This window comes from Melitaea cinxia, chromosome 5 (assembly GCF_905220565.1).
Source record: "Melitaea cinxia chromosome 5, ilMelCinx1.1, whole genome shotgun sequence".
Lineage (NCBI taxonomy): Eukaryota > Metazoa > Arthropoda > Insecta > Lepidoptera > Nymphalidae > Melitaea > Melitaea cinxia.
In genome coordinates, this window is record NC_059398.1 from 17,880,336 (window position 1) to 17,893,065 (window position 12,730).

General features: G+C 34.4%; 2 protein-coding genes across 2 annotated transcripts; one reads left to right on the forward strand and one right to left on the reverse strand.

Annotated features, from left to right (window-relative positions):
• The first annotated feature begins 7,110 nt into the window (after positions 1-7,110).
• LOC123654101 (50S ribosomal protein L21) lies at positions 7,111-7,920 on the forward strand. The gene is made up of 2 exons (XM_045590061.1): positions 7,111-7,334; positions 7,401-7,920. Exons 1-2 carry the CDS (start codon positions 7,280-7,282, stop codon positions 7,874-7,876), a joined length of 531 nt encoding a protein of 176 aa, XP_045446017.1. The 5' UTR covers positions 7,111-7,279; the 3' UTR covers positions 7,877-7,920.
• Positions 7,921-7,969: 49 nt separating this feature from the next.
• LOC123654099 (regulator of telomere elongation helicase 1 homolog) lies at positions 7,970-10,996 on the reverse strand. The gene has a single exon (XM_045590060.1). The coding sequence runs from the start codon at positions 10,994-10,996 to the stop codon at positions 8,054-8,056; it is 2,943 nt and encodes a 980-aa protein (XP_045446016.1). The 3' UTR covers positions 7,970-8,053.
• Between the last annotated feature and the right edge of the window lie 1,734 nt (positions 10,997-12,730).

A 12,730-nucleotide genomic window follows, 5' to 3' on the forward strand; every position in this document is an offset into this window, starting at 1 on the left:
ACTGAATAAAACCTTTTTTGTGTTCAGCTTCTTTTTTTTTTCACGGACATTTGATTTGAATGCGATGTACTACCTCTGCGTAGAACGTTTCTAATGCTACGCGGCTGCTACGTGATTTAGTTGCTACGCTACGTATGTATTCGTACGTAGGCGTACGTAAAAACGCCTATGCTTCTTAAGAATATTTAAGCTGAAATCTTTCGTGATTAATAATTAATAATTGTTTTATGCTAACAAAAAACAATATTGAAACTATATTAGTTGTAGTATTCATTTATAATAATGACTACATTTAAATGCTCCGTAGGAAATGATGTAGAAATGTGTGCGCTGTCACGAAGTATTAGCGTGATCCGGCCGTGTGATTAAATTTCACACAAATGCACTTTACAAGTAAAATCCGATCTGAAAGTTTTGTCTGTTTTATTAATATATGGAAAGTTCCGATTATCGAACTATTCAATTATTATAACGACCCATAAATTTTCACGACAAAACTTCGATGCTGAACAAACGGTGTATAATCTTAGTTTAGGTAACTATTGTATACTTGTTAATTGTAACGAAAATTATTCTCATTTTCTTCCATGTAAACAAACGGAGAAAATTAAAAATCTCAATTTATATGACTAATATCATTATTATCTTCAGCGGAATAACTTAAATAGACAAGATACCACACACAGTAGATACAAAATTTCAAAACGTGTGGCTTTATTTCTTAATTCACTGCCGAATATCACCGTACTGTGTGGCTACGGTACTAAAGAAGATAGCCACCCCCTCTCTTACCGTGGGTGTCGTAAGAGGCGACTAAGGGATAACACAGTTCCGCTACCACCTTGGAACTTGAAAAGCCGACCGGTGGCGGGATAACCATCCAACTGCTGGCTTTGAAATATACAGGCCGAAGACGGGCAGCAGCGTCTTCGGTGCGACAAAGCCAGCCCTGCAGTCACCAACCCGCCTGCCCAGCGTGGTGACTATGGGCAACACACATGAGTTCACGCTATTTTTGGCGTAAACTTGTGGAGGCCTATGTCCAGTAGTTGACTGTAAAGGCTGTAATGATGATAATGATGAATATCACAGAAGTCGTTCGAAGAAAAATTTAGAATTTCCTTTAGAAATTTTTAAAAAAAATACCGTTAGTTGCGACATCGCATGTCTCTAGTTCGCTCCAAATATCCCGGTTCTTCGTATTCAGCATCGAGCTCACCGGCGATAGCCGGGAATAGTGGAACCACCGGGAACTTAGGGCCAAGGTGCTTGTATGGAAGTCATTGGGAGTAATGCCGATAGTCACTACGCTGGGCAAGTGGGTCGGTAACCACAGAGCTGGCTTTGTCGCATCTCTGGTTTGTATATTTACAAGCCGATGGATGTCGGCTTGTACTGTTTCAAGTTCGTAATAGAAATTTGTTATGCCTTAATCGCCTCTTACCTACGACACCCACGGAAAAAAAGGGGGTGGCTGTATTCTATTCTGCCGTAGCCACATGACAATTTATTATAAATCTCGGTATATTGATTATTCAAATTAACGTAGAAGCTTTTTTTTCTCAAAAAATAAGAGGTTATATTTTGATATTATTAAGCGAATTACAGTAATGAATAGTGCAACATAGCAACATAAAGCGTAGAATAGCGTAAGCATTGAATAGCAACCATTACGAAGACAGACATGTATTAAAATTTCACCTCGATTCAATTAATCCTAAATCAATTTACTCTATCAAATTACACATTATATATAAACGGTGTAACAAAAGAGCTTAATGTAAACGCGTCAATTTACTTGTGTTATAGAATTTTATGGTGCCCATTTTACGTAACGCCTAGAGTGGGCACTTAGCATTGTATCACATGTACACAATTTAATAGAAATTTTTAAACTCTTTTTCACGAACATCTTGGTTATATTTTTTTCTTTCCATTGCCTTTTAAAACAATAATAATTAAACAGCTGATACATCTTTTTTTGTAGTATTTTTGTTTTTTTGCAAATTTTACTTACACTAACAACATTTTATAAATACTTTTAAAAAAGTTTTTACACAAAATAAATTATTCTCATGTCAACTACAGCTTAACAGATATAACATATGAAGCCTCCTTTAAAGACTTTAGCTTGAAATGTCAGCAATGCAAGTACGGATGTAAACATGTGATTGCGTGTTAGAGACAAACGTGCTATATTTACTATACCAATACTATGTGAATAAAGTTTTCCTTCATGCGTGTAGGCACGGATCACGATGGATATTTGTATATGTATAAATATTTCATTCCCGTTTAGATGTCTGCCCTTATGTATCTCCCCACCGTGCCTCGGAGCATGTTAAGCCGTCTGTCCCGGCTGTTATCATAAACACCTAATAACGATCGTTGTTTATAGTAGTGAATTTAAGTATAAAGAAACCCGAAATAGAATGTTACAGGCTGAATCGTAAAAAAAAAACGAATTTGATATAAAAATAAAAAGTTGCCCGTTGATTTGTTTTCGTTTCAATGCACTGCTATTAAAATATAGCTATCAAAGTTTTTAAGCCTAGGATTATGGAATGGGTTATGGAAATTAAATCAGTAAATGGTATTTGAAGATAGAAGTAGGAATTAATGTCAAGAAAAGCGCAGGAAAACCCGTGTTTAAAATATATTTATAAATACTTTTTAATTTAATAGAATCAGCCTGAAAACGTCAAACTGGGCGGCAAAGGCTTGATATAAAATAAAATAAATTTTATAGGTAACAAACAATAAACACTGCATACATGAGATAAAATACAACAGTATATGATCATAATATTAAATTTCAAAGCTATATAAAAAAAATATGATGTCACCAATCAGACGGCCACTCGTTATCGTTGAGACATCGTTGCCCCAACACTGATTTTCAGTGAACACCGTGTATATAAAGACACGATACTCTGCTGCATGTCAGGAGAAAATTTCTCTACCACAAGTACTACTCACTAAGAAACGAAGGGGTGACCCAGAATGACATGCATATATATATATATATATATATATATATATATATATATATATATATAAAAAATATGATGTCACCAATCAGACGGCCACTCGTTATCGTTGAGACATCGTTGCCCCAACACTGATTTTCAGTGAACACCGTGTATATAAAGACACGATACTCTGCTGCATGTCAGGAGAAAATTTCTCTACCACAAGTACTACTCACTAAGAAACGAAGGGGTGACCCAGAATGACATGCATATATATATATATATATATATATATATATGGTCAAATTGAGCAACCTCCTCCTTTTTTGAAGTCGATTAAAAATTACCTAAAAAAAGGTCAGCTGAGACGAATCGAAGTCGGCAAACTTTATTGGCCCGGGGCGCTAAACCTTAAAATACGCTGCTGGGCAACTTGTACTTTTAATTATTATCATTTACAAGACGCGTGAAAACACGTCTATAGCATATATTAGCGGTAAAACAATAAAGTAAGATATTTCCTCACACATACAAATCGGAAATTCTAATGGACACCGAAAACGTGATGTATAAAATATTTTTTCAATTTCCTCGTGTATTATAATGATGATGTCGAGATAAATTCTCCTTGGAGATATCTAATATACATTCACTCAATACGATTTGTATTAAAATTAAAAACTTTCTTATTTTTTATTTAATTATTATTTTACTTCCAGTAGCGCTACAACCCTTTTTGGGTCTTGGCCTCTTCCACGATTTTTTTCCACTTGTCACGATGTCTGGCGGCCTTCCTCCCGTTCGTCTTTAGTCTTCGGGGTCGTTGATTTTGAGACAGTCCGGATTTATTCTTCGTGTTAGATTTCTGAACCGAAATTCTTTTTACCCTCGTAGAGTGGTTAGCACAACGAAGAACCCTCCTCTTGTACCCGGGCTTGGGACCAGCAGTGCCACCGTAGTGACCCTGGCAGAGTTTAATTATTATTTTACTATATAGTAATTTCAAGGTTGGCTTTTTTTATAACGTTTAATTAAACTCACTCGAAAGATCTACCTTAATGATTAAAAAAAATTGGTTGTCTGTAAAGTTGGTTTACGGACGATAGTGTAACATGACAACGTCATAACAAAATATATTCTCGAACGCAAAGGTCAATCGAGGGGAGGAGAGATAGATGCGACGCAAGCGTACAATGAGCGTAACGGTACAATGAGCGTAACGGGACAATGACCGTAACGGGACAATGCGTCATCATTTTTCGCGCATGTAGCCGGCGCTCATCGATTTATTAGACGTTGTAACGTCAAAAATAGAACTATCAAAACCGATACATAATTAGAGGACATAAATATACAGAACTACAAACATACAGATGATCCAAAAATAATATATGTTTGCGAATCAGGCACCTACTTCTTTAAAAAGCTGGTAAATTATGCTACTGTTATGAAGTATATATGATTCATTTAGATATGTATTTCTAACCCAGCGAACAAGTATATTTTTATGAGCAGGGCAGAGCAAGAAATAGCGTTATCCACAGCTACCCACAACAGTTCGGAAAAAAAATATTGTTCTCTAGTTATAAAAAAAAAAGATTACATGCAAATGATATTTTAATCAAGTAGTGTTGTATTCTTGTGTCGAGTGAGATAGCCAAAGCTCTGGGAAAAGGTTAGCGACAGGTTTAGGACGCATCTCGTCTCTCAAGAATCGAATCTAGGCGGTTTATCGTCCTAGTCGTATGAAAGAATAACTATGGACAGGTAATAAGGAGAAGGTTGACACTATACTTATCGAAACTACAATATTTTAAATATATTCTGGCGTAATATTAATTTAAATACTGTTTTATCTTCAGTATTCATAATGAAACCTGTCACAGCATTATTATATAGTAAGTATAGTATTTGCTTCAATTTTTTTCCTAGATTTTATATACCAACATATGAGTAAGTTTTTAATGAAGTAAAATTAAATTAATCACAGTTCAATCTTGCAATCATACCAATGACTTAGTGTACAATTTGTAGAAGAACATATTGAAGACGTTTGGACTTGTGCGAGGTCAAATGTTGAAGGCTGTTTAATATTTATAATTAAAATGAGTCAAGATCACGCAATCTATCTCAATTTTGATTTAAAAAATCTAAAAAGAGACAAGTTAAAAATAGATCGAGTACGGAAAATTAAGCAGCCGTATGAAACGATATTTAATTAAATACATTCTAGAACTTAAATTTAATAACTGAAACGCTTTTCAACTTAATTGAAAATATTTATCTAGTCAACCGTGTTTATTCTTATATGTGACTACTTATTCAACATTTTTTTTTTTTGTAATTTTGTTTTTTTACCGTCAAAATCACGTCTGTCAAGTATGTTCATTAGTTATGGTCACAGATCCTAACAGTTCCATTTTACCTATTGGTGATGCAGTCTACTTTCTATCAGTTATTAACGTACAATATAGGTAGTATCAGTGGCGTAGCTATCATAGGGCCAGGTGGTGCAGTGCACCAGGGCCCCGGAGCTCAGGGGGCCCTCTAACCTCAGCTTTGAAAAAAAAAAATAATAAAATAAAATAAATTGAAAAAAAAAATCTTGTGAGCAGGCTCGAGCCTCGAGTCAAGATTTTTTTTATTTTTTTTTTCAAATCAACATCACCAATTATAGAACTCCTTATTCAACATTTTCAACACATGCGCCAAGCGTCCTCGATAAGCATGTGCTGTTTGTTATCGTTATTTCAGTTATTTGGTAGTTTGGATGAGTACGCCCGTAGCACATTGGATCAGCGATAAGCTCACATGCTTGACGGTCGTGAGATCAATTCGCCAATTCCACCCATCAACTTTTTAAAGCGCGCAAGAGATTGTGAATAGGACGGGGAATTCTGTTAAAAATCGTTTTTTCCCTTAATTAATCTCATCTGTATAATAAATATTCTATATTGTCATGTGCGTCGTTGTTTATTTATTCCCTTTTTCTTCTATTAAACACATGGATATTCTAATAGAGACGGGGTATGGATTTAGCCTACTAGGGATAAGTTCAACTCACTGCTTCCTATTCTTATTCCTATCAATAATTTTAAAGGCCAATACAAGTTCAAACAACGCGGCAAGAGGGGAGGAGGGCCCGATTCTTTCCCTATGCACCAGGGCCCTTGTCCCCCTAGCTACGCTACTGGGTAGTATTTGTAACTTCTGAAAAAAAAATTAAGACAAGACGTAAATTTAAGCGACTAAAAAAACGCTGTGGTAGGGCAGCCCGACTGGTAAAAGTTCCTTGCCTGACCAAAGATCACAGCTAAATAATACTGATTTCAAGGATTGTTGTGTTCCTATGGTGATTAAGGTGACCAGATCTCCTGGCGGGAAATGAATTCGTCAATACGCTTGCAATGCTTCTGGTGTTGCAGGCATCTATAAGCTACGGTAATCGCTTACATTCCTGTGTTTTGTGACCTAGTTGTATAAAATTACATGTGATAATGAAAATTGCTGCATATGATCTATTTCTGTTCAATATGTAAGGGACAGTCATTCATTCAGGACAAAAGGAAGAAAGATGGAAATTTGGCACAGCATCCTGAGGCTGGCTGGAGGCCCTGGAGGTCGCGCTAAGCAGTCAGGAGATCAATAGTTTGACCCGTCACACGATTGAGAAGCAATTTAAGAAATTCATTAAAACGAAGATTATGGCATGGACGACGTAATTTATTTGCACAATTATCCCACTGTTCGCTTACATGATGTACAACAATAGAAAAAAACTGATAATAATAAAGTTGACTTATCTGTTTAGGTATCATCAACTTTAGAAAAATTATAATACATTCAAGTTATGAAAATGAGTGAGTGAGTACGCCTCTTTACCTCTCAGTTGCACTGATGTGTCACTATTTTCTTAACACGTGCACTACATTATTTATTACTAAAATAATATAAAATCAGGCACGCATCCAGCTCTCAAAATAGGTTGTTGTTACAGTTATTTATCATCCTTCGAAATAACTACGTTTATATGTTCACGTTTATTACTTTGAACAAAATTCTAAAAACGCACTATACGTTATTTTAATTTAAAACCTACCTTACTTTAATTTTGAATTTTTTATTCAGTAAACATTTACACATCTTAGCTATTCTGTCAGCGTCAATTGACATGTAGTTTTCTGTCAACTACAAACGAGTTGTTTAGGTTATGTTGAATTTGTAAAATGTATTGACAAAGTTTCAAAAAAGTACAAAAACATTAACATCTTTATTTAGTAGTACGCGTTAAATAATTGTCCATCAAAATGGCTATGATAAGAGCCGGCTTACAACGTCTCGCCAGCGTATTTAACAGTCAAGGTACTTATTAGCAATATTACCATAATTTCAACGAAATGTTTTGTATCCATTATTTGTTCTTTATAGGTGGAATCCTGTCAAGATTGATCACACAAAACTCACCATCTCAGAACACAACCATACCGGATACTACAAAGGACGTAATAGCAACGTGTAACAAATTAATCGAAGGAAGGTCGTCACGTAACTTCGCAATAGTACATTTACTCGGTAAGCAGTGGCGTGTCACGGACGGCGATCTCCTCGTAGTGGAAGGATACTGGCCACCAAATATAGGAGATAAAATAACTCTGGATAAAGTATTATTAGCAGCAACCAAAGACTTTTCGTTAATTGGCCGGCCCCTAGTACAACCTGGCCTAGTTACTGTGACTGCCACAATAATATCCAAAGGTCTTTCCCACACAAGGACACACTTCAAAAAGAAGAGGAGGAAACAATTTATGAGGATTAACTTTCAAAGAGCGCAACAAACTATGTTAAGAATAAACTCTGTAGAAATAGCCAATAGGATTAACGAAGCACCTAAAAATGTTTTTTAACTAACTATATAACTGGTAGTTTTAATAAATCATCAAAAGTAGAATAAGGATTTTTTTTAAGCTCACACAAAAAGCTTTCAATAACAAACAATATACATTAAATACTTTTTATTGTACAATTTGCATCTATGATTAAATATAATTTAAATTTACCTAATAAATTCTTTATAGCCAACATCAACTCTCTAGTTTGACATTATCACAGTACTTTTGAAAAAGAATTTTGTGTTCATCCTTCATGAATCTCTTCATACCTTTAAATAAGTAAAATAATTTTTTACTTTCTAATAGATCAGACAATGTTTTTAAAAACACGTCATATTCTCCTTCTTTCTTATAAGCAGATATCAACAGTTGAAACTTTTTATAGCTGTCTGCATCTAGGAGTGTTTTAATTTCTTTAACAAAATCTATCAGAGATGTTGGTGCCACCCTTGCATCAGAAATAACTAACTCTCCATTACTCTTCATATTTTCTTCAAAACCAAAAGATTTGATCTTTAATTTCTTCTTTTTTTGGACAGTAGCTATATTTTCTTCTTCAGCATTTCTTTTGTGTATTGTAACCAATGATTGTGTCGATGATTGAGATTCAGTGCTACAATCTAACGCACTAAAGAGATCCTTAGTTTTCTTAGGTTGAAATTCATTTACATACGATGATGCCTTTGCATTTTTATAAAAATCCATTGAAAAATCAGCATATACTTCATTTGAATTCGGATACTTATTAATAGATTTTGTGCTAGAGGTTAAAGTCTTATTGACAATTCGGACATTAGTTTTTGGGAATGATACACCAGCTAAACTCGTACTGCTTGCTGTTGAAAAGTCATTAGATTCGTGCGGAAGTAATGGCTTAAGTTTGGGTTGTGGCAGAGATGATTGGGCATTCTTGAAAAACCTGCATACTTCACTAACTGTCTCTCCAAACCTATTTGACACATTGATATAGTCTCTGAGCCACGCTGAGAGCTGGTTCTTCAATTTGGGGTTATTGAACCTTGTATCACATAATAAAATTGCACCATAATCATTTTGGTGTCTTATCACTCTTCCGATAGCTTGATTAACTGCTCTTGTCGCTTCCAATGAATACCATTCATCTCCAGACAGAAACTCCTTATCTTTAACCCGTAATTCCTCCAAATACTTTTTCTTTAAAACAATTCTTGGATCCTTCAGAGGTGGAAAGGGTAATCCTGTTATAATTACTGCTCTTCCATTCATATCAGCAAAATCTAACCCTTCTGAAACCTTGCCTCTGCAAACTGCCATAAAACAGGCTCCCTTCGAATTAGGATCACTTATTTTACTGTAATAATCATTAATAATTGTATTAAAAGTGTCTTTTCTTTGCGGTTCAACAAAAATGGGCTTAATATTATTAATGCTTGACCAAATGCCTTCAGCTTGCCACATTTCCTGACATTTTGTCATTATTGGATATGATGGGAAAAATACTAGAAGTCCATCTGGTATAACCCTGGAGAAACTTAGAATAGTTCTTCCTAAAGAAGAAATGTACTTTGGATTGTCTCGATTTTGGTAATTTGAGTTTAGTTGAACGGTATCTGGACCACTACTTATTATTTTGATGCAAATCTGGTTTGACTTGACAATATGGGGATTTTCCAACTGTATACCAATTGGAATACCCAATTCTGATATTAAAGGCTTTAAAGGAGCTAAAGTGCCACTAGTCAAAATAATGCTCCTTACATTTTGCTCTAAAAGTTGCTTCATACCGAACCCTGGACTAAAGCACCAGTAACTGAGAACTCTTTCTGCCGACTTAGAATTGGATGTTTTTAGAGCTCCCCAACTATCTGTTTTTTTATTATTTTTCTTGTCATCAATTAAGACATGGACCTTATAGCACAGCTTTATTCTTTCCTTATAAGCATGTGAAGTGCCACTAAATACAACATTTAATAAATCAACAATCTTTTGCAATCCAACACCTTTTCTCTGAAACGGAGAGGCACTTGCAGTTGAAAGATACTGTATTAGATTTTCAATTAAAGTTATTACAGACATATGGTTCTGATCTTTTATCTCTGCCTTATCAAGAAGCTCAAATATAAAACCACCAGGGTATGTTGAACCTTCCGAGCCGACGCTAATTTCATCAATAGCCTTTTCAAATGCTAGCATCATCTCTTTTAAGATACATAAGTCATCACAAGTAAAATCCTTTGGTTGGTTGTTATCAAGAGAAGTGTCTATTTGGTCTTCACTTCCTTCTATGAAAGACTTCATAACATACGTTATCTCGTCAATGCACAAAGCTACATCTGTGGTTCTGATCTGCAAGGAAGCTGACTCCTCACACATCTTTTCAACATTATGTGCCTCATCAAGTATGACTATATTATTTAGGAGTTCCACTCCATTAGCTTTTCTAGATTTAGGATCTAATAAGTAATTATATGGCATGAATATTATATCTGCATCCTGTTTGAGTTCTTTTGATAAATAATATGGACAACATTTTAACTTTTTCCCTACAGACACTAAGTCCTCTATATCTAAAATATCATCACCTTTAACAGACCTATCATCTTTCTTGGATTCAACATTGTTGTAAAAATGACATGTTCTGGTCTTAACTTTTAACTGGCACATGTGCACTTTGTTCATATTATTTGTTTCTTTAGATACCTCAGGGTGGATACACATTTGATCTCTAGAGCCGAGGATGGCAGCTTTAACGTGCCTGTAACTCGATCTCTTCAATTCCTGCATAGCCTGAGTTAGTTGTGAATGTGTGCGTGAAGAATATATAATTTTCGGCATACCCCATGAAGTGTTATCCTTTGCTTGCTTACCAGCGCTTGACTTTAGGTTATCCTTTAAACCTGGTGTAAAACCACCTCCACTGTGTTCATTGAAGTTACCCAATTGTGCATTCATTTGCAATTGCGCTTTCTTTACCATCAGCCAGGCTAATGACGAACATAATAAGCTAAGAGTCTTGCCCGTTCCAGTTGGTGACTCCAGTAAAGCATTTGTATTATTTTGTAAACTCTCTATAACCTTTTCCATGTACGATTTTTGAACATCGTAAGGTTCGAAAGGAAAATTTACTGGTATACCATGTATCATAATCTCAGGCATTTTTACTATTTATACACTTCGTTATATGCAAAATATTTTGTTTTTTTTTTCAAGTTTTCAAAACATTCAACACAATTTCTTGTGTTATTAAATAAATGTCATAATAAAAGATAAAAATTTACACTATCTACAATCCCAATACAATCCCGCTAAAATTTCAGACGTACAGATAAACTATTCTCCCCATGCTATTCTCCCTATCTCCCTTATTTTATGAATTTAGCTTTTCACTTATCTATAACTTTTGGGCTATACATGCTTCTAAAATAAATTAAGATATTAAAGTATTAGAATAAATATTCAAAAAAGTGATTAAAATGGTAAAACATATTATTAGTTAAGAAAAAAAAAATTATGTACATTTTATCGCTACAACCGCCTTTTAAACATTTCATAATAATAAGTAATAATTTTTTAAAACGATATTTATTATGGCCTCGTATATAAAAGTTTAAGGTCTTAGATACACTTAATAATAAATATTAGCAGCCATTGGCTGATTTAGTTTCTCAATCACCAACTGTTGATGATATTAAAAAGAATAATTTTAGCAGAACAGCACCCATCCTAATAGTCCTAGTACTATATGCAAAGAGTATAATAATAAAATACGGACTATATGTTTCTTGCCAAATATAATTATATAATGTAACGCGGGCAACACGAGCGACCACGAAGGTTACCGGCTCGTTATCTATGAACTGTCAATTTTGAATATTAAAAAAATTAGATTTAAAAAAAGAAAGGATCTGTCGACTGTCGAATTATTATGATTATTATTCTTTGTCATTAAAACTGTAAAAAAACATTATTTTGGAAAACATAATTTGTGGTTTGATTTTTATCGACTACAATAATACAAAGAATAAATTATTAACTTTCACGATTGAAATACTACATAGATAAAGATATTTATTTTCTCCACAGATTTCCTATAAAAAAATTGCAGTCCAGTACAGTCGATACTCTAACTATTTAATATTAATAATCACTATTACTACGATTGTCCTACTTACTACTGAGACCCTGTCTATAAACATACGATTTTGAACTAAAACTTCTATACGCACGCTTGACTTAGGAAGTAAGCTGGTGATTGCTTTGTATTGTATAGTGTTAGTATAGTACAGTAGTAGTCATGGTAGGTAAAGAAAACACGTCCGTTTTGTTCGAGTTTCCCCCCTTTATTAATATATGATGCTCGCTGCTCGATAAATCGGTTTAATGCTGACTAAAGACTATGCAATATACTACAGCAGCACACACTACAGCTTAACGAGAGCATTAAGAAGAGTGTGATCGAGTGAGGTGAACGGAAGTTGAGATAGAGATGTGAGTTAGTGGAGTTAGTGAAGATAAAGAGAGAGTTACGTTTCATAAGTTTTACTTCAATCGTCTGGTCTAAAGTAGAATCTTTTTTTTTTAATATGAAAAGGCTGCTCTAGTTCTTCTTTTAGAGATCTCCTCATTTTTCACTCAATTCAACTGTATATATATATATATATATACCTATATAATTTATGTTCGGGGATAACTTCGTCGTTTATGAACCGATTTTGATAATTCTCTTTTTGTTGGTAAGGAAATATCCCTGGTGTGGTACTATGTTAAGAAAACCAGGATCTGATGATGGGATCCCCGAAAAATCGAGGGAAACTCGAAAATCCGCATAACTTTTTACTGGGTGTACCGATTTTGATAATTTTTAATGTAATGTGCATTAATGTACATTTA